Raw genomic sequence first — 23,134 nt, forward strand, 5'->3', positions numbered from 1 at the left:
CATAGGATCACAGCCACTGTCATTTATGATCAGACATGGAGGTTGATCTGCATACATACAAATTGCCCATTAATGGTGTAAAACCTTTCTCTCTGAATAGACCACTGCTAGCAACACACAAAGCAGGTCCGAAGTACGACACTGCAAGTTTCATATTTATGTGTGTGTGTAAAGTGCCGTCAAGTTGCAGTTGACTTATGGCAAGAGACTTAACAGAGGTGGTTTGCCAGTGCCTTCCTCTGCACAGCAACCCTGGTATTCCTTGGTGGTCTCCCATCCAAATACTAACCAGGGCCGACCCTGCTTAGCTTCTGAGATCTGACGAGATCAGGCTAGCCTGGGCCATATAAATCTGTATACGAAACAATCACAATGTTACTCACAAAGAAAGTCCACCACAAAAGACTGATATAAATTCTTTTTGGCTTTACATTGTAGGTGTGTAACTGACATTGTTCTGGATAGAAAAGCCAAGCTCAATGCTTTATCATATTAAAATTGTTCTTGAGAAATGTCTATTTTAAGGCCCTCAAATAGACATACCGGTAAATCACAGAACTACACCCAACTCACAAGAGCCATTCATTCTTACAGGAAGGGCACTTTGCAAGGAAAATTTACAAGAAAAATTAGCTTACAAGTGCTAGAAAAAAGGAAACGGAGAAACAAACATCAGATACAAAATGTACTTTATTGCCATGGCTTTTTAAAAAATTTGTCTTTTGGTGGGGTTTAAAGAAATGGTGAAAATACTGCACTAACCAGCCAGTTCTCCACATTCATGCCATAGGAAGGGCCATGGCTCAGTGGCAGGATATCTGCTTGGCATGCAGAACACCCCAGGTTCAATACCCAGCACCTCCAGTTACGGATTAGGTAATAGGTGATATGAAACACCTTCACCTGAAACCCCGGAGAGCTGCTCCCTGTCTGAGTAGACAATAATGACTTTGATAGACCAAGGGTTTGATTCAGTATATGGCAGTTTCATGTGTTCATACAAAGGAACACTGGATTCTGCATTGGTTGCAGAAAACCCCATGCTATGAAGGGAATTTCAAAAGCAGTTTGGCACCAAGGGGTTCTATTCTTCCAAGAAAATGTCAGTCAGAACTTCCTCTGGCAGAACAGAAGCCTTGAGTGCTCCTTAAGTGGCTCTTTGGATCCTAGCCATAATTTTCAGGTTTTATTCAAATTCAAAAAACAACTCTGAAAGAAAACAATAGAGTTGGCGGACTTAGTGTTATTACACGTTCATAGAATCATAGAGTTGGAAGGGACCACCAGGGCCATCAAGTCCAACCCCCTGCACAATGCAGGAAATTCACAACTACCTCCCCCCTCCACACCCCTAGTGACTAGAAGATGGCCAAGATGCCCTCCCTCTCATCATCTGCCTAAGGTCACAGAATCAGCATTGCTGACAGATGGCCATCTAACCTCTTCTTAAAAACCTCCAGGGAAGGAGAGCTTACCACCTCCCAAGGAAATCATCATCATCATCATCTACTACTTGTCTACTATTTATCTAGCTAAGCAACACAACCACATCTCCCTGACCCATACCAATGCATCTTCACCATAAAGGCCTCCCTAACTATCATCCCTTCCTTGGTCTCCATTCAAGACTTTGCTGCCCCCTTCAAACCTTTTATCTACTGCATTCGGACAAGCCACCATTTCCTGTGTTCTCAAAAAGACATCCTTTGACTCATCTTTCCCCTTCAATTATCATCCAATATTCATTCTACCTTTAACCCCAAACTCCAGGACCATGCTGCTCACCCTCTCCTGCTATCACAACTTTTTCTCCTGCTCATCCTTCATACAATCTGATTTGTCTCCTCCTTCCTCCACCAGTGCTGTCCTCCTGAAACTCACAGATTTGACTGCAAAATCCAAACACATCTATTCTCTCATCAAGCTCTTTCATATGAAGTATAAATGTTATATTTTTCCATAACATTCTTCAGTATAGGTTGACAAAAGATAATCATATCCCTCAGTCACAACACAGGATGTTACATTATAGTATCAGATTCAGGATTTCAACAAATGAAGACCTAACTGGCTAACATGCAATGCACTATTTATATCACTGAGTTACAGTATTTTACATAAGAGTAAGAGACCACTTAATAGTAATATATTGAGACTGATAAGGTAAAGACTGACCTCTTTGCTACCTCTGATTACAGTCCCCTTAGCCTAAGCTAAGTCTTGAAATGTGCAATTGCAATTAACACATTCTTCACCTGTTTTATCTCCCCTGCCCTCCTCTTCTACTGTTATCTTCCTTGATTTAAATTTTGGATCAGAAATTTCTCAGGGCAAGGCTTCTTGTACTCTGGAAAATTCCTTGTAAGAACATAAGGCCATGCTGGATCAGCCCAAGGTCCATCAAATCCAGAAGTCTGTTCACACAGTGGCCAACCAGGTGCCTCTAGGAAGCCCACAAACAAGATGACTGTAGCAGCATTGTCCTGCCTGTGTCCCACAGCACCTATTGCATAATAATGAAATACTTTGAGAGACTGGAAGGGCACTACTAGAATAATGGAAACACATGTACCTTGGACAGGGATTTCTGCGTAACTTGGCCTTTTGTCTGACAGAGTTGTGAGGGGTTTAGAAGTAGATATTGGTCCACTTATGGAATGTCTCTGAAAGAAACACAACAATTATTTCAGAGGTACAGAAATAATCCGTTAAACTCTGTTTTAATAAATGGCAAAACTACTTTACATTATTGAATGTTAGGATATATCTATACTTTTCATCCCATTCTTCCCTTGAGGGTCTCAGGGTAGCAGCATGGGTCCCTCCCCACATGGTCTTATCTGGCTTTTACAAGACTTAATGCATTTCTTTGGAGTGCCAACCAAATACATGATGACAGCCAACGAAGTACACAGCAACAGATACTGGGTGAGCATTTCAGTTAGTTTTTAGCTGCATCATTATAGTAAGTAATCATCACAGTTGTAATGGCTGAACTGGTGATGCAAATATGGAAGCTAAGGTACATAAATGTGGTAAGCATCAGTAGTACAGAGTATTACAGTGGTAGGGAGCAGAACTTGGATCAGTGAGACATTAATTCAAATTCTTACTAAGACAAGAAGCTTACTGGGTTCATCTCAGGCCTGTCACTTTCACTGCCTAAGCTACCTCACAACATCATAATGAAGGTAAACTACCGCTGAGTTCTTTGGAGAAATAAATAAGACACTTTGCCCTTCAAACATTCTGTCTTGTATTTGTATTTAATATGCTAACCTTCAGAATTTCTTCAAGCTATGCCCTCATCCCCCCCCCCCACTTACCTGCATCGGAGATACTGCAGCTGCAGGAGGTGTTTTCAGAGGGCTTGGGCTCAGAGGGGTACGAGGTATTGTCGTTGCAGCTGGACTAGGAACTATCAAAACAAAGTCAAAAGTTGCATGCTTATTTCACAAAATTATGGTAAAACCTCTTCTCATCTGAAACACACATATGGCGCAAATATGTGTCCTAGATGTAACATCTAGGATTCAGGGGTATATCTTCATGTGAGGAAAATCCAGGACCAACTGACATGTCTAGGAACCGACACATCTCCAACTTTAAATGAATGCAAGTAACCCACCTTAACTTACCTACACAGACATTTTCTTAGCAAAAACTGAAACATGCCCTTTTGGTGGACAATGCTTTTTTAAAAAAACACTATTCAGCCCCCAGAACAGGTTTTACACTGGCATTCTGTTAAAAGCTAGGGGCAAAACAAGCATTCCCCATAGGTTACAGCTATATAAATTAATACAATACAAGCAAGGCATCTTAACACCACAGGGCACAAAAAGTTCAAGTTTTTGCCTCCTCGGGCAAGGTTTTTAGAGAGGAGGGCTAGAAATATTGAAAACAGTTAGACAAGACTGAGAACATCTGAATGGGTATGCTTATGGGCTTCCCAAATTCCAACAAATATTTATTTTAGAAGTCTTATTTGCTCAGTGTCATCCTAAGCAGAGTTACGCTAAGTTACAGAGTTATATTTAACGCTGTATACACTTACCACTGACTTCAATAGAAGATTATCTCTGCAAAGGACTGCATTGTAAGTAACAATATACTGAGGTAATCAAACAATAATAAAGTTATTTTGGGCAGTTACAATTTAACAAAACATTACCTTGTGAGGCACTATCAAAGGATTTGATGAGAGTTTTTACAGTGGGTGTTGGTTCTGAAGAAGTGGATGACCTGCGACTCAACCCCATTCCTTGCCTCAGAGCTGCTAAGTCCCTTTCAACAGCGTTCATGTAGTTGTAAACACGACCACGCTCCTCCTCCTGTCTGAAAACCAGAGCAAGATCATCTTTTAACTTTTTAGAAAACGCTTCTTATAGGCTGAGGCAAGTTGAATCTTGAGCTTGTGTCAAAAGAATGTGATATACATATGAGGTAGGGCGTGCAGCACAGGAGCTCCCTAATGTGTGGACTTAGAGAGAGCAACAGGGCAGTTTGGTGGTGGGAAAAGCACAGAGAGAGCACTCAGCGCTTCCGGGCAAGCACTTTGCACTAACACCCAAAGGGGAGAGCAAAGCCCACACTCTGTGGCTGACCTCTAACAGGCACCCCATCTCTGGAGGCTCGATCCAAAGGGGCACCTACACACTAACAGGCAAGCACAGGTCTAGGTCTCAAACCGCCTTCCCGTTCCCCTTGTTTGTGGCTGGGAGCTGCTGCAGCCATGCTGCCTCTGACACCCAAGGGCAGGTGCATTGTGGTTGTGCAGGGGGCCCATGAGCCATGGCCTCTTGGCACCATAGTGGTAGCGGCCTCGAAAACCCAGCTATGAAGTATTTTTCCTGCCTGTCGCTCAGTCAAAAAACCCTTTAGGGAGTGGACTAGCAGCGCCACAGTTAACACCAGCTGCCAGCCACCACAGTGCCGGCGACCCTTAGGATTGCACTGTAAGTAATTTACTAGAGCCACATGGTTCTCTGCATGAAATAGAAACACTGCACACCACACAATTCAACTAGAGAGAACACTACTGAAATCTTGGGCAGAGGGTGTTTAAAAATAAGTCACAGAATACACCAGTGCTCTTTTACTGGGACAAGTCTTAGCACACAGAACTCAAATCCAGTGGCTGGGGCTTTTGCAGTCAGTAAACCCGTAAAAGAAATGATGAGACATTCTGCAGCAGGATTTCTTCACTTACTCCAAAAACCCCAGAGGGGCCCCAAAGGGAACAATGCAGGTACTTAGCATGCCCCCCCACCAAACATCTCCAAAGCTCTTAGAGAAAAAGCAGTTTTAAAGAGGAGACTATATCCAACTCCCAGGGGATTACCGCACTTTGTATTCCCAGGGATGTATTAAGAGTTTGAAAATGTTGTAAAAAACATCGCTTTAAAAGGGTTTTTGGATACCACGGCTTATAAATGGTTGGAAGATGTCTTACAGCTAAAGGGGCCAAACAAAGTGCGAACAGTATTTTTTATAACGTTTTCAGACTCTTAATACATCGGTGGGAATACATAGAAAGTGCGAACAGTATTTTTAATAACATTTTCAAACTCTTACTACATCCCTGGGAATACAAGTGCAGTAACAGCCTCAGTTGAGCTGTGGCATGTAACCATACTGGATCCTGTCCAGTCTGCTCTAAAAGTCTTCTAGAGAATGGGTGTGAACATGCATGCACTAGGGTGTGTGCATGAATTTTTATTATTACTAATTAAAACATTTATATCCTGCATTTCCTCTTGGTTCAAGGTGGTTGTTCAAATGTTCCCAGACCTGCCTCTTGTTCCAAATCTTCTCCTACAATATGAGGGCAGAATTCGGTTGTCTTTTATTCTATGTTCTTTTTGCTGCATGGCAACTTGTGTGTGTGTGTTTTTGGTACTTCAGAAATCAGAAAGATTATCACTGAACTATTCGTTTCTTGATGAATAGCCTTCTAAGTTGGAGTGGTGGAGTCTGATCTGGAGAAACGGGTTTGTTTCCCCACTCCTACACCCGAAGCCATCTGGGTGACCTTGGCAAGTCACACTCTCTCAGCCTCACCTACCTCACAGGGTGTCTGTTGTGGGGAGGGGAAGGTGATTGTAAGCCGGTTTGATTCTGCCTTAAGTGGTAGAGAAAGTCGGCATATAAAAACCAATTCTTCTTCTTTTAATAACTAGATTCAAGTCCAGTAGCACCCTAGAGACCAGTAAGATTTTCAGTGTACGATCTTTTGAGAGTCAACACTCCCTTCATCAGAGGTCTCCAGCATGCTACTGGATCTGAATCTAGCTGTTCTACTACAGACCAGCATGGCTACCCTCTGAAACTATCTTCATGGAAGTTTTATTAAGTTAATCTTGGGAAAAGATAAATTATCAATCCAACTTTCATTAACATACTTGCGTGACTTTATTTCTTCCAACTCTTTTGTTAGCTTCTCATTCTTCTCCTGAGCTTCATGGAGCCTGCGCTTTAGGTCCCCGATTTCTTCCTGAGCCTCAGATTTTATATCATTTGCTATGACCACAGCAGTCTGTAGATCAGCTTGGAACTGCCGCCATTCTGCAGACTCCTCCTGAAAACAGAGAATGTAAACATAAATTTTAAAACTGATTTTAAGTAGTAGCGATGAGATACGTTAAGTCCAAAGGTACTTACATACCACACCCCCATGCTTAAACTACTCATACCAGTGGTACTCCATGACTCACAGAAAGCCACATTCACAACTACCATCAAGCAAAAGAGCCATATTTACTGTATGCTTTTTAAACCACCCCAAACATTCACAACAATGTAAGATATAATTACTAATATTAAACATACAATTATAACCTTTCTAAATTACCATATTTGTTCTAAGCATTTAGGGCTGTCTCTCCCCACCACTGTTGTGCCTCAGCCAGCCCTTATCTATCTGGAGTTGAAGGAGGACTTCTCTCTCTGCCTGCTGGCTTTCTCCTCAGCAGGAGGCACAGCATCTCAGGTGATACAGTGAGATTATCAAGGCACCCCACTGTGGCCAGCTTGCTCTTTTCCTGAGTGGCTGTCATGGTGACAGTGGTGGTTGTAATCTCTTTTCTCTCTGGCCAGCATGCACTCTTCCCTGCTGTGACCCAGGTGCTGGGATGAGAGTGCAGAGGCTACAGAAAATGGTGAGGTGTTACTGGAGAAGATGGACCCTTTACTTCCATCCCTGGAATGAGGCTTGTGGCTTAGGGAGACTTGTATGTTACCCATTCTGCAGTGGCTGTTTCAAGATGGGACCCACTTGCCAACTACAACTCCTACAGGGAAATGGCCTCACTTACTTGCTTGGAGCATGGTACATATGACAAATTCGGCAACAGTGCCTAGAAGGTGGCATATCAAGCAGCCACATATGGCTCCTCAGCTACTTACATATACTACCTATTACTATAGGCACCCCCCAAACAATGCACATGAAACTGTTACCTACCCTGAGCCGCCTGTGCAGAGTTTTGATCTCTCTTTCCATGTCATGCTTTTGGTCTTGAAGCTTTTTTACAGTATCTGTAAAAACAAAACCAATCCATTTTCACATGCCTCCACAGACACTTAAATATAGACAGTATAACTGGAAATGCTTTTTAAAAGAGGTACTAACAAGGCGGCACTTAGTTCTTAAAGTGCAATTTGTTAAAGCCTAAAGTAAATCCTGACTGCATTCAACAGAAGGACCTCAGTTCCCCCTCCATCACAACCCCCAACAGATAAACTGTTATATAAAAATATCAAGCATGAGCTTTGTATATGTGAAGGAGCAATATCAACAAAAACATTCAAATGGGAGAGGATTTTCATACTCCAAAACTGATTGGTATCCTTTAAAGCAAAGCTTCTTAAACTGTGGGTTGTGACCCCATATGGGGTCACGTAACTGAATGAGAGTGTTGTGAAAAATTTGGTTTATTATCAGTAAATGTTTGATTTGTATACCTATGTTACATACATATATACCTGGGGTTGTGTAAAAATTTCTTGGTCAAAAAGGGGTCACAAGTGGAAAAAGTTTCAGAAGCCGTGCCCTAAAGCATTCTTCAACTGTTTCTCCTACCCCTCCAAATATGCTAGTAACTTTCATTGATATATGCAATAAAAATCAAGTATTTTCATTCCAGCTACCACAATGTATACATTTTTAAACATAAGCAAATTATATAAAGGAACAAATATTATTCAGTTGAGTATGATTTCAATTACTTCAGATCAATTTTTCAAACAGAGGCAGTAAGATCATCACATGAAAGATGCCACTGTAGTTTTTTTCACTTGCTATACAAAATGAATGGAATGTATGTTTTGTTCACTGTTCAAAGAACAACATGGTTTATCTATTTCTTTAGGCCTGTTAAGTAGAGAAAGGTAGTTAATGAATAAGTACATATCCAGATTTCCTTTTTTTCAAAAGAAAAAACAAAGGCAGCTAAAAAGGAAATATCACAGACAGTAAGCCTATTCCCTGGTATGGGAAAGGGCTGTTCTGTACTACCTTCTACATAGTGTCTAGCTGTTAGAGGGGAAGGTATCAGTTGCACCAGCAGGCCACTGAAATGAGCCTCACTCTACTGCTACTCTGCAAAATGAATGGATGCTGTTTAAGCAGCAGAGTAACCCATAAAACAGAATCACCCTATCTAAATCTAAATTGGCTGGCCTCTGTATGACAAAAGCCTAAAAAATCAGGCCAACAGCCCACTCACAGACAGAATAAGGGATCTCTGCATACTCTGTGGACTCCCTAAATGTGCAGAAAAGTGTGGTCTAATGAGGGCAAAACATGCTCCAAAAAGAATCAAAGTCCAGAACAGCTGAGTGTCCGTTAAAAGAAGGGGGCAGGGGACAAATCAATGCCTCCAAGAACATAAGAAATCCTGGAAGAAAAGCATCTTACCCCCCCCTCATCACCAGTCCTCATAGGCTCCCACCTTGGTACATATATCTAATTATGCATATGCTGGTCCCCACTAGGATAATGAAAGTAGTAAAAATAGAACACTCTAGACAAGTTAGGGTATGAACATTCTTGGGAAATTGGTTCTTGTAGGTTATCCGGGCTGTGTAACCGTGGTCTTGGAATTTTCTTCCCTGACGTTTCGCCAGCAACTGTGGCAGGCATCTTCAGAGTAGTAACACTGAAGGACAGTGTCTCTCAGTGTCAAGGGTGTAGGAAGAGTAATATATAGTCAGAAAGGGGTTGGGTTTGAGCTGAGTATTGTCCTGCAAAAGTATTGTCCTGTAAGTATCAAGATAATGTGCTAATGAGGGTATGGTATGTTAATATGGAACCAGTGTATCCTGAAGTGATCTGTTAATGTGTGTAATCCAAAACTAATCTGTATGGCTATTGTTGAATGTTGTCTTTGTCTGGAGGTTTTTCAGGGCAGGAAGCCAAGCCTTATTCATTCTTAAACTCTCCTCTTTTCTGTTAAAGTTGTGCTGATGTTTATGAATTTCAATGGCTTCTCTGTGCAATCTGACAAAATAGTTGGTAGAATTGTCCAGTCTTTCAGTGTCTTGGAATAAGACCCTGTGTCCTGTTTGTGTCAGTCCATGTTCAGCCACTGCTGATTTCTCAGGTTGGCCAAGTCTGCAGTATCTTTCATGTTCTTTTATCCTTGTTTGTATGCTGCGTTTTGTGGTCCCGATGTAAACTTCTCCACAGCTGCAAGGTATACGATATACTCCTGCAGAGGTGAGGGGGTCTCTTTTGTCTTTTGCTGATCGTAGCATTTGTTGTATTTTCTTGGTGGGTTTAAACACTGTTTGTAGGTTATGTTTTTTCAAAAGTTTCTCCATCCTATCAGTGACTCCTTTAATAAATGGCAAGAATAACTTTCCTATGGGAGACTGTTTTTCTTGAGTTTTCTGATTTTTGTTTGGTTCAATGGCCCTTCTGATTTCATTCTTGGAGTAGCCGTTTGCTAGCAGTGCGTGATTTAGATGGTTAGTTTCTTCCTTGAGAAACTGTGGTTCACAGATCCGTCTTGCACGGTCCATTAATGTTTTGATTATTCCTCTTTTCTGTCGGGGGTGGTGGTTGGAGTTTTTGTGTAAGTAGCGATCTGTGTGAGTTGGTTTCCGGTAGACCTTGTGACCTAACTGAAGGTTTGATTTACGGATGACAAGGGTATCAAGAAATGGGAGTTTACCCTCAATTTCCTTTTCCATGGTAAACTGAATGTTTGGATGGATATTATTAAGATGGTTTAGAAAGTCCATTAATTTTTCTTCACCATGGCTCCAAATGGTAAATGTATTATCTACGAACCTGAACCAGACTGTAGGTTTGTAAGGTGCTGATTCTAATGCTGTCTTTTCAAAATATTCCATGTAAAAGTTTGCTATTACTGGACTGAGTGGACTTCCCATAGCTACTCCATCAATCTGTTCATAAAATTCTTGATCCCATAGGAAATAACTTGTTGTCAAACAATGGTGAAATAAGGCTGTTATATCTTCTGGAAAAATCTGGTTAATCAATGAGATTGTGTCTTTAACTGGAACCTTGGTAAAGAGGGATACAACATCAAAACTGATTAATATATCCTTTGGATTGAGTCTTAACGGACTGATTTTGTTGATGAAGTGAGTTGAATCTTTGATGTAAGAAGTGGTTTTTCCAATGTGGTCCTGTAGGAGAAGTTTACATCGGGACCACAAAACGCAGCATACAAACAAGGATAAAAGAACATGAAAGATACTGCAGACTTGGCCAACCTGAGAAATCAGCAGTGGCTGAACATGGACTGACACAAACAGGACACAGGGTCTTATTCCAAGACACTGAAAGACTGGACAATTCTACCAACTATTTTGTCAGATTGCACAGAGAAGCCATTGAAATTCATAAACATCAGCACAACTTTAACAGAAAAGAGGAGAGTTTAAGAATGAATAAGGCTTGGCTTCCTGCCCTGAAAAACCTCCAGACAAAGACAACATTCAACAATAGCCATACAGATTAGTTTTGGATTACACACATTAACAGATCACTTCAGGATACACTGGTTCCATATTAACATACCATACCCTCATTAGCACATTATCTTGATACTTACAGGACAATACTTTTGCAGGACAATACTCAGCTCAAACCCAACCCCTTTCTGACTATATATTACTCTTCCTACACCCTTGACACTGAGAGACACTGTCCTTCAGTGTTACTACTCTGAAGATGCCTGCCACAGTTGCTGGCGAAACGTCAGGAAAGAAAATTCCAAGACCACGGTTACACAGCCCGGATAACCTACAAGAACCAATGAACTCTGACCGTGAAAGCCTTCGACAATATTCTTGGGAAACTTGCTAGATTTGCCAAAAAACATGACTTAGTAAATAAACTAAAAAAAGAAAATCTTTAAAAATGGCATGAGGACCAAAGGGACAGAATAATGAGAGCAACTGAGTGTCAGCTAAATGCAGGGAGGAGGGGAAAGATTGTTCAAGCTCATGAGAGCAGAGGATCCTAGAGGAGGCAGATTTTTTAAATCATTCTCCCTTCCCATACTTGCTTGTAGGTCTAAGCTTGTATAGGCTACATTTCTCAGAAATTCTACCCTTCCTTGGGTATTAGGGGTGAATGACTCTAAAAGCAAAAGAAAGATGCAACCTCTATAGGAAATTAACCTGTGATAAATTATGCAGGTTAATTAAGGGTCATAATATATCATTAGTGGTTTGTGAAACACATTATGAACATGCTGGCAGTGCTTCTTTCAAACAAAAGCAGCATTTGATCAGCATTAATTGCAGGCTATTCTAATGATTCTTATAATCTGTAACTTCTGTAATCAAACTCTAGGAATACATCTTTAGAGAGAGTTGGTTCTGATTTTCTTTCAGAAAACAGACCAAGAAAAAAAAACCTGCTTCACTATGTGGTTGCAGCTGAACAAAGTTAAATATGATAGGAATAATGCTTGTGTGTGTGTTAAGTGCCGTCAAGTCGCTTCTGACTCATGGCGACCCTATGAATGAAAGTCCTCCAAAATGTCCTATCTTTGACAGCCCTGCTCAGATCCTGCAAATTGAAGGCTGTGGCTTCCTTTATTGAGTCAGTCCATCTCTTGTTGGGTCTTCCTCTTTTCCTGCTGCCCTCAATTTTTCCTAGCATGACTGTCTTCTCCAGTGACTCTTGTCATCTCATGACGTGACCAAAATACGACAGCCTCAGTTTAGTCATTTTAGCTTCTAGGGTCAGTTCAGGCTTGATTTGATCTAGAACCCACTGATTTGTTTTTTTGGCAGTCCATGGAATCCGTAACACTCTCCTCCAACACCACATTTCAAAGGAATCTATTTTCTTCCTATCAGCTTTCTTCACTGTCCAGCTTTCACAACCATACATAGTAATAGGGAATACGATGGCATGAATTAATGCTTAGCCTTGTATTATTCATTATGCTATCAGTTTGTACATATCACTTTATTGCACATATAAAAACTGTGTACAAAAGTGCAATTAATAATCTGTATGGTTAATAATACTACATATGACACATGCCTAATATTTATGCAAGTATATTGTAAATTTAAAAGACCAAACACCTAATCACGAAGACAAAAGACACTTATTTAAGGTTTGCTTGACAGATGGTGGAGGAGATGTGTTTAAGATTGCCATTGTGATAGCTCAGCAGTTTTGGCTTCTTGGAACACAATTGTACATCTTTAAAACCCAACTCTGCCATCTAGTGAGCTTCTTTTTTTTTAAAGATGGTTCAGAAAGTCTCCTCAAGCTTCTCCTAACATGGTGGGGAGAAGAGATTGTGCCTTCCCATCCTAAGGATGCAGTTGCTCTACTGGACATCATGTGTAGGTGTAATGTTTGAATAGGGCATATGTATGCAAAAACCAATTTCTATAGGCCTAAGTAGCACCACTGTATGTCCCCATGTACACTTGGACATTAAGTGCATGATCTGGCCCTGTGCATGTACACTCCATACAAGTATTACACCCAGAACTCAGAAAATCTGGAAGAGGAAGCATACCCAGGTTCCTCAAATATGCGTAGAAAAGATACTGGGGGAGGAATATAATTCCAAACTGAACTTTCATGCTTCCATTTAATATTTTCAGCATCTTGCTTAAATATTAGAGTCTGATGTTATTTTCAAGATTTTTAATCAGGATTTCTCCAGTGACAGGCTCAAGCCAACTTACCATAGTTATATTTAAAAAAACAGATCGCTTTCAATAATTTTTAAAAAGCCACATTAACCAAGATAATCAGTCATTACCCTAATACAATACCAACTATAAAAGACTCCCATCCTCACCCAGCTGCATACTTCTTCCTGGATCATTCAGCCTAGCAGAGCTTCTGAAAGATTAAAAGAATGGGTATTTTCCCAGTACTAGCTTGTATCCAATGGGTACCCAGTGGAGCGCTGATTTTCCTGTATGTCTCTACTCCTGCAGCCACTCTAACCCTGGAAAGAAAAGGGGTCACGAGTGGAAAAAGTTTAAGAAGCCCTGCTCTATAGCATGTTTTGTCACATTTGTCTATTTCTGGCAATGATGCCTCAGATGTCTTCAGGCCCTCTTCAGTACTCCATGCTGAAACACAGAGTCATGTCTCTCCCATAGGGTGGGAAATGATGCTAAGAAGTAACAGCATCTATTGCCTCAAAGAGACTATATTATAGGTTCTTACCAAGGCTAAATCTAGATCAAAGTGGTTTTTAAAACTCTGCACCTAGGAGGGACAATTGGACATGGAAAGAATAATTAAGTCTGGTGATTCTGTGCTCCTCCTTCCTAAGATGAGGAGACACTGTTTTCTCCCCCCACCCCCGGGCTCAACCACTACATCAAGACTCTCCAGGAAGATTCTTGCTGATGAAGAGAGAAGAGGCAAGGCTAGATGGACACATGAAGCTGCCTTATACTGAATCAGACCCTTGGTCCATTGAAGTCAGTACTGTCTACTCAGACCGGCAGTGGCTCTCCGGGATCTCAGGCAGAGGTCTTTCACATCACTTACTTGCCTAGTCCCTTTAACTGGAGGTGCCAGAGATTGCACCTGGGACGTTCTGCATGCCAAGCAGATGCTCTACCACTGAGCCACAGCCCCTCTCCTGATCTGAAAGCAGCATCAATTGCCCAGAACTTGAGACCTTGCATCTGTTGGTCACAGCAATGTCCCTGCTCCTGTTGTAAATTGCAAAGAATCCAAGTCTCTATTTGCCACCAAGGTTGGCAGTTTTTTTTACTTATGCATCCTTTCCCTAATAGGCTTTGGCTCATGAGTAATCTCTCCCAGTAGCTTACATGCTGATAACACAGAAACTCTGGCAAAAATAGAGGTGGCAATCAATGCTCTGACACAACATTGCCTCATGGGACTTATGTAGAATGAACTGTTTTTCTGCATTCCATGTCCTTGAAGGGGTCCTTGCCATCACTGGGGACCACTGCCCCAGAAATTAATGAGGCAATTGAAGCAGAGTCTGTATGACATCTAAGACAGCCCTGGTATAAGAGAATGTTTTAGCTGCTGCAGCAGATGTTTTATTGGAAAGAGAAGAGTGTTCCTCTTACATCTGGTATCTTTCCATGGGGAAAGACACCTGTGGAGCTATTAGGCCTGGGTATCTTGGGATCATGACTCTCTCCCTCCTGGGGTTCTAGAGTACAAAGGGTTTTGTTTAACAAAAGGTGAAAAACCCCACGTGAAGAGCTGTGAGGGACTGGGCCCCAGCTCCAAAGCTTTTACCTTCAAGAGTTCACCAAGATGACTGTTGTAGAAAATTACTGAAATGACCTACTTCTCATATAATTCTCACAGCTAAGGACTTCAGAAGGAACAGAAAGGTGAGGCCCAGGTAATACCAGCCACCTGTTGGATAAGATCTGTGTTGGTTGTGATGCCTGAGCAGCTGAAGGGGGGGGAGAGATAGCAGTTCTGCCCTGTTTTTAGCTGTATGGTCCTTTCCTGCCTTTTCTGCTGTTGCTAACGTAGGTGGGCTGGGCAAGAGCAGTCTTGGAGGGGATGAGGAGCAGATGACTTGAATTCTCAAGCCTCTGAGGGGCAGGAAGGTGAAAAAGAAAGCACAGAGATCTCTTACCACCACCCTCCTAATCCAGGCCCAGATGTCAGAGTGAAGCATGTTTCCCTCAATCACAGGCAGTGCATGTGGGGATGGGGAGGAGAGAGGGAACAGTCTCACATTCAGACGGGAGGGGGGGAGAGCTATATGCCTTGCCTCCAATTCAGATGGCTGCTGATTTGGAGTTGCAGCAGTGGCTGATCCTGGCTCCTGCACTGTTCGTGCCTGTCACGCTTCAACCTTCTGGCTCCAAGGCATGTTTGGAGCAGTGGTAGTGATTGGCATTTAGGGTTTCCATACTGGGATTCTTCCATTCTGCACCTCCCAGGAGAGCAGGAGGCTGTCCCCTGGCTTTGGTTAGGCTCCAAGAGGAATTTAGGAGAAGGAGCCTTTGGGCTGGCTTTCAGCCTCTACTAAAGTCTTTCCTCTACTAAGGAGAAAGCTAGGCTGACTTCATGCCACAATGAAATACAGCCTTCCAAATCTCCACACTAACCTCTGAACTCTTTTCTTTTATACAAAAACAAAAAAGAAATAGAAGGAACAATAAACCCTATAATGCTCTTGAAAATCTGTACACCAGGCTATGTGAACAAACTAGCATAGAATAACTTCCCCTTCTCTTTGTAGCACAGGTTAAGAAATAATACTGAGCAGTTATGCAGAACTTGAGTTTATCAGTATGAAAAACAACAAGTTGACCCAAGAGATCAAACTGGAATAAATGGTTTTCCTCTGTTCCATCTGACCTTAACCAACATGTGAGGTACATTAGGCTGGTTCAAAGTCAACTGGGGACCTTCCTGGCTGGGTCTCCTCAGTCCTAGCCTTGCACTCTAACTACATTGGCTGTCTCAGCTCAAGGCACGCTGCATATACTGCTTTATTGTAATCCTTGTAATTACACTGCAAATTCATTAGTGCATTAATCTTTATTATGCAGACAGTAGGCTGAAGCTGAGCCAGACAGGTTTGCCTACATTCATTTTTGCCAGACTCAGGCCAGAGGATCCTTGACTTTTAGACTGCTCTTGCCCAGAATGTCAATCAACTGCCTAGACAATGTTCTCCATAGCTTGAACATTCTCTGCCCCTCAAATTTTAAATATTAGCTACACTTGACAAAAGGTACTGCATTTTAAGTTCACTGTAACTTATCATCACATAGCAGTTATGCTTCACAGCAACCACAAGGTGTCATCCTCCGCTCGTTTCCTATAGGACACAGTCACACAGCCACTAAAAACAACCTTTTGATTTCCACCAGGAGTTATAAATCTCATTTCAAATTAATAACTGTATTTGTCTCTACTTCAATTAAAACAGTAGCTGATCAGCAGGGCCCATACTGGAAAAATATGTTTGGTGATGAGCCTTAAAATTAGCTGAAATAATCCTCAATAACTTCCTCGCTCCTGGAACAGCAAGTTATGGCCAACATTTAAAGAGTCCCTTCCAGTTACATGAGCATGGAGGGGTTGCATGTTTTCCTTTCTGACTAATGTCACTGAAGCTGCATCAAATAATACTTTGAAGCATCTTCCAATTTCACACATGCCTTTTTAGGGATCCAACAGGCTGTGTTAGGTGGCCTGAAAAGACCATGTACATGCATGAAACACGGAGATCCTTGGGATCTGCTCAAGGCTGCTCACCTCCATCCAACAGATCAACTATCTGTGCTTTCCCAAAGAAAACTGGCAAGATGATAAAAGGACAAACAGTTAATGATTATTTCATTAAAATAATATGAGGATCATGTACTATCATGTAAAGATGTCCTTGTATGACTTGAGTAAAATCAACAATTACAGAAAAAGGACCATCAGAGGGACAAAGCATGAGCCCACAAACCATTTTTAAGGGCCAGAATTTTACGACAAAAGTCACAGTTCTGCAAGATGAATCTGAGTCACCTTGAGTAAAGTTTTAGAAGAGTAGGCTATAAATTCCTGATATAAATATATGTTAGTGACATGTATATAAAGCTATATTTACCATCAGTGTGTGAGAATTTTCTCTACCATACAGAGTCTATTTTGATGCTTTTTCGCATGGGAACCCACAGCAACTTAGAAGAATATACGTCCCACATAAGAAAGATTCACTACTTACTCTCCAAGTCCGATATAATGAGATTGTCGTGGAGTTTTACCGCTCGATGCTGCTCTACTTCATCTTCCAACTCAAATATGGTTTCCTTCATATCACTCCTCTCTGTTTCTTTTTCTTCCAGCTCTGCCCGAAGCTTTTCTAAAGTCATATTCAGATCCTGAATTTGCTTCTTAGCTTCTTCTTGGAAAGCTCTATATTCATCTTCTATCTAAATGTTTTTAATTACACATTTTACTTCTATGATCACTTCCAAATATTGCTCTATATGCATGAAAATCTCATTTGCCATAACAAAATATTAATATTACATAACTATATTTAATGGCATCATCCTCATATCTGACCTCATTGTTGGGCTATTGCTAAAATGTCCAAAATGTATACAAAAGCACAGCATTCATCCAATTATATCTATGTGGTTGTAGCTGTAAACTTTATCACACAATGTATCACAGCAGTTGAATTAATAAACAGCTATTATCTACTAAATAAAGCTGTTTTTATGATGATTTATTTCTCTAAGAACTGATTTGACAGTAATACATAAATAAAATCACTATGCGCCTGCCTTTTTTGAATCAGCCCAATACTATCTACTCTGAAAGACAGACAGTTTCAGGCAGAGATCTTTCCAAGCCCTGCTCCTTAAGATGCTTTTCATCTAGAGCTACTGTGATTGAATCTGAGAATATCTGCATGCAAAACACATGTTCTACCACTGGACCCTCCCCTAGATTTATACAACATGATATGAGAAGCAAAGAAATTCTTTATACTAGAAGATCTTTTATGTATTTTTCTACTGTGACACTATTATATTATTAGGATGTGCACTAGATTACAATTCCATGTCTGACCACTGAGGAAGGCCTTTTTTAGGCCAAAACTCGTTTGGTCCTTATTGGGCCCTACTTTGGTCATTGTAAGATTTTACATCAAAAGTGTATGAATTTGCACGTATTTATTGACTGTGAAAGATTTGCTTATTTTATAGGCCTTATGTTTTTAACTTTACTGTGCACCTTATTAAAATTTATATATTTGTAATTTTAGCATTTTCTAGCTCAACCTCTTCGGTTTGGATTCAGCGTTTTGGTTGAGTTTAATTCCCCCCCCCCCCATTTTGTTGTTGTTGAAGCAAAGAGATTCACTCAAAAATATATTGATAACATAATTAATGACCCTGCCCTAACAGGGAGCTTGACATCCAAACTTTAACCCATGGAAGACAAAGAGGGAAATTGTCAGCGGGCAAGAACATGTGTTCATTACAATTACACAAACCTCATCCTCTACCAAAACTACGCCTAATGCTTTATGGAGAAAGTGGCTGTTGAAGAGAGATCTCAACATGAGAAGCAGCTTCACAAGACATTCTTGGGGGGGAGTTCCAGGTATTAGGGGTGGTATCGTTTGAGGCAGGAGATCTTTGGGTAGCTGAGGGAGGTGGAGTGAAGGTCATGAGTAGGGATGTATGTGAGTGTGGGTGCTAGACCATCAAGGCCTTTGAGGTCAGGGATATAAAGAATACTATCACATTGTCAAAGGGATTGAGAAAGGTGACTGGTTTTGGCAACAGAGTGCTAGATGGAAGTGAGGAAATCAAAGTGGAACAATGGAGGACCAGAGAAGAGAAATCTTCAGTAATCAGAGCAAGAGATGATCAGAGCTTTTACTGAGGGGACAGAGAGGAGGGGCAATATTTTTGACAGGTTGCAAAAAGAGAAGTGATGCCCATTAGTAACAGGCAATGACATGGCAATGAAAGAGAAAAAATGAGTCCCAGATAAAGCCAATACTTTGTGCCTATTCTGTAGAGTAGACTGTAATGCGGTCACTACCTAATAGGGGGAAAAAACTCTTCAGCTAAAAACAATCATTACAAACAATCTCTTAGATATGCAGAAGATGTAAAAAGCAAATCAGGCTAATTGTTGGAAGTGTTCAGACACAGAAGGAACGTATTTCCATCAATGGTGGACATGTAAAAAAATTCAAACTTTTTGGAAAGTCATACACAAAGAAATACAAGAGATGTTGAAAACGAGCTTTCAATTGGAAGCCAAATATTTTTTATTGGGAATAATTCCAACTCAAATACCTGTGAAGTACAAAGAGTTTTATCAGTACGCAATGACGGCCGCGAGATTGTTAATAGCACAGAAATGGAAGGACAAGGAGATACCTGATTTAAAGCTGTGGATTACAAAAATGCATGAATATGCAATGATGGCAAGACTTTCGGCCATACTGCACTATGAGATGACCGAAGAACATACGCAAAGATGGCAATCTTTTTATGCCAGATACTGATGTTCAGAAACATGTTTATTAGACAGAGTTATTAAGAATAAGAACTGATGTACTATAAGAAAATTGTATTAGAATTAGGATATAAGGACACTAATAGTTAAGAGAAACATTTTATGTAGATGATGTAGTCTGTGTGCTGGTGAAAAACAGTGAATGTAATTCTATTTCCCTTTCCTCATTTTCCTCTTTTCTTTTGTATTTTGAAAAACATAATAAAAAACAAAAAACAAACAATCTTCACAAAAACAACTAAACAATTAACACAATTAAACAAAGTTCTAAGTCAGTTGCTTGTATCCCCCTTCCTTCCACTTCTTCCCCCACAAGGGCTGCAGAAGCCACGTGAAAAGAATTTCCCCTTATGTCATTTCTAAAAAACATTACCTTTGCAATGGTGTCTTGCAGGCGATTGGCATCATTGCGTGTATGAGCTAGCTCCTCTTGCAGGCTGCTGGCTAATGTCTCTGCCTTTTCCTTGTCAAGCCTGACACTTTCTAGTAAGTCTTGTATATCTGATTTGTCACCAGAGTTGTGTATGGAATATAGTTCAGCTACCTTCTGTTTCTCATGCTCCAACTGAGCTTTCAGCCTGTTCATCTCAATCTGATCACTAGCTACTGTGGCTTTGTACTCATCCAAGGTGGCTGCTAGAGTGTTCTTGCTCTTCTGTTCTGACTCAATAATTCGCTCCATATGGTGATTCCGTTCCTTCAGTGCTCCTATCATCTCCTGGGCTTCCTTGTTATCTTGTTCTGCCATTTTGAGAGTGTTGCTCAGATGCTGTTGGACACCAAGGAGCTGTTCTCTTTCGAAACGTGCATTCTCTGCAAGGTCCATGTAACGTTGCTCTAGCTCCATATAGCGCCCACTTTTCATGTCTTCATCGATAACGTAAGAAATATGATGCTCATCTAAAAGCGATCGGAAATATTCCATCTGTCGACTGAAATGTTCTAACTTGTCACTCTGCTGGCACAACGATTCCATAAGAATAACCTTTTCTTCTCCAAGCCTTTCATTTTCACTGTTCAGTTCTTGAGTAATTTGCTGCAAGTCTGCAAGTTCCTGAAGAGTTGCCTGAAGTTCTTCAGCTGTGCTATGCTGGTTCTCTTCCATCTGATGTATCCGTTCTGTCAAACAAGCCACAGACACCTCGCTGGCATTGCCGCTGCTCCCCTTTCTTGATCTTTCTATGCTTGGCACACCCTCAGACTCTGAAGATGATGGAGCATCTAAGGCATCGTCACTTGAAGTGAGCGGCTGATAAACTTCACTGCACTCGCTGTCCAAATTATCCATGGAGTTGCTATGTTGATTGTCCATTAAGGTATTCTCATCCTGACTCAAAAGATCTTCTACTGAACCAGGAGCAGAACCTTCCACTGAAGAAGTAAGGGTGCCCCCACCATCACTGTGGTTTCCAGCTGCGATTTCTGGGCTCAAGGACTGGTAGCTAAATAGTTTTTCGGTGTTATCCATCCTTTGTTCCAGAGAAAACCCCAATGCATTTAACCTATCCTTCAACATCCGATTCTCATTTTTCAACTGATTGAGTTCCTCCCGGATGGCAGAGTTTTGTTCTTGCAAATGCAGTAATGTGGATTCTACATCAGTTGGCTGGTGGATAGCAATGGTTTCTTTTTCTTCAGATTTTTCATCTCCCTCATACTGATCTTCATTAAGGCCTAGCTGAGCACGCATCTCTCTGAGCTCATTCCTCAGATGTAAGATCTCTACATCTTTCGTTTTGGCTAACGTTAAAAGATCTTTCACTTTTGCTTCCAAAACAGCTTTGTCACTGATCTGATTGTCTGATTTAGACTTGCTCATTCGAACATCAGAGTCTGGATTAGTACGACTACGGGAGCGCTTTGCAAGGATTGTATCATTGCTGGCTTGTCCTGTTAGTGGCAGTTTTTTACTTTGAGTCAGCCGGGAACGGTCACGAATTCTTTCCCGAGAAGAGCTAGATTCCTTATTTCCAGAAGAAGTGCTACGTTTAGCTACAGAACTTGTACCTGTGTTTTAAAAGGTTAGAAAACAATTAAACTGGCATGTAATTATACAATTCTGCACAAAGCAATGTGTTTTCCAGAATTATGCTACATATTCTAATCCACATAGTTGGAATTGAATTCTCAAGAGTATGGTTATCCACACATCTTATTAGAATGGAATTTAAGAATTGTGTTTTTGAAGTTAGTGTAAATGTTTTAATCTTGATTTGAATACAATAAACATATAACTCTGCATTTCTTTTGGTTCTAAAGGCAAACTATTCCACCTCAAAAACAACTATTAAGGAAGCACATTTATACAAAAGATGTCTTTAAAGGGTGGAAAGGTAAAAATATGCAATCTACCAGATATTGTTCAGGTTATTCCTTCACACCATATTCTGGAAGACTGAAGGTTCACTACAGGTTCACGTGCTCCCTCCCTCCACCTTAGTTTAGAGATGAGCACCCTTTTGCCATAATAACCACATTGGCAAAGTATAGTTGGCACTTGCTCTCCAAACTAGAATCAGAACCCACAGTTTAAAACGGGTTTCTGATTCTAGTTCACAGGATAACCCCTAATCATTGTTTGCCAATTTAGGTGTCAATCATGTAAGCTATGGTTAGTGCCAAACAGAAAACGGAGAGGGAAGGGCCTGCGCACAATCCTCCAAATCAAGCTATCAAAACACCAAGCTATGATTAGAAGGATCACCTAGGCTGAGGACATAAGAACGTAAGAAAGGCCATGCTGAATCAGACCAAGGCCCAAGAAGAGACTGCTGTTCTCACAGTGGCCAACCAGGTGCCTCTAGGAAGCCCAAAAACAAGACGACTGCAGCAGCATTATCCTGCCTGTGCTCCACAGCACCTCATAATAGGCATGCTCCTCTGATCCTGGAGAGAACAGGTGTCCACTATGACTAGTATTCATTTTGACTAGTAGCCATGAATACCCCTCTCCTCCATGATCATGTCCACTCCCCTCTTAAAGCCTTCCAAGTTGGCAGCCATCACTGCATCCTGGAGCAGGGAGTTCCACAATTTAACTATGTGTTGTATGAAGAAATACTTCCTTTTATCAGTTTTGACTGTTGTCAGATTAACACCATGTATAGACCACCACTTTGAATGAAAAAATTTCATTTAAATGCCTTAAAGGAAGTTAGGATAACAGAGGCAAATAGCAATGTCTTTTCAGTACTGGTCCCAATCAGAACAACCCTCTGAACCTTCAGATTTTTCAAAAGCAGGAAAAAAAAACTTTTACTCAGGATAAGACTAACTGCTGAGCATGAAGAGCTTAGCAAAGAGGCTAAGGAGATGGAACAGCTGAGAGAATTAATCATAAAACTTTGAGAGGCTTTGAACAGTTGGTCAGAGGGCAGGCAAATGACCAACTCAGGCCTGGCTCATCCTACCTCTTCCTCAGTGCTACAATCCAGACAGAGATCACCATGGTGGCCTTGGGCTTCTTAATGTATAAAAATTTAGAAGTACAAATCTTGGTTACCAGCCAGCACTTGAGGACTCCTTTAGAGAGTTCATGAATAAGCTGCATCAAAAAAGCAGCTCTGCAAGCTTTTCAGCCACATTCTCATGTGTAGTTCAGGCATATAT

The 23,134-nt window shown here is 41.0% G+C and overlaps 1 protein-coding gene across 1 annotated transcript in view; it reads right to left on the minus strand.

The window, feature by feature from the left end:
• SPECC1L (sperm antigen with calponin homology and coiled-coil domains 1 like) overlaps positions 1–23,134 on the minus strand; it is a 57,039-nt gene that overhangs the window by 20,709 nt on the left and 13,196 nt on the right. Inside the window, exons 4-10 of the mRNA XM_056859348.1 lie at positions 19,899–21,532; positions 17,202–17,409; positions 7,466–7,539; positions 6,405–6,580; positions 4,175–4,338; positions 3,327–3,418; positions 2,573–2,663 (exon numbers count right to left, since the gene is read on the minus strand). Coding sequence (XP_056715326.1) covers positions 2,573–2,663; positions 3,327–3,418; positions 4,175–4,338; positions 6,405–6,580; positions 7,466–7,539; positions 17,202–17,409; positions 19,899–21,532 — 2,439 coding nt within the window. The remainder of the gene's footprint in view (positions 1–2,572; positions 2,664–3,326; positions 3,419–4,174; positions 4,339–6,404; positions 6,581–7,465; positions 7,540–17,201; positions 17,410–19,898; positions 21,533–23,134) is intronic.

The sequence above is a fragment of the Euleptes europaea genome, chromosome 13, assembly GCF_029931775.1.
Source record: "Euleptes europaea isolate rEulEur1 chromosome 13, rEulEur1.hap1, whole genome shotgun sequence".
In the NCBI taxonomy this organism is placed as follows: Eukaryota; Metazoa; Chordata; class Lepidosauria; order Squamata; family Sphaerodactylidae; genus Euleptes; species Euleptes europaea.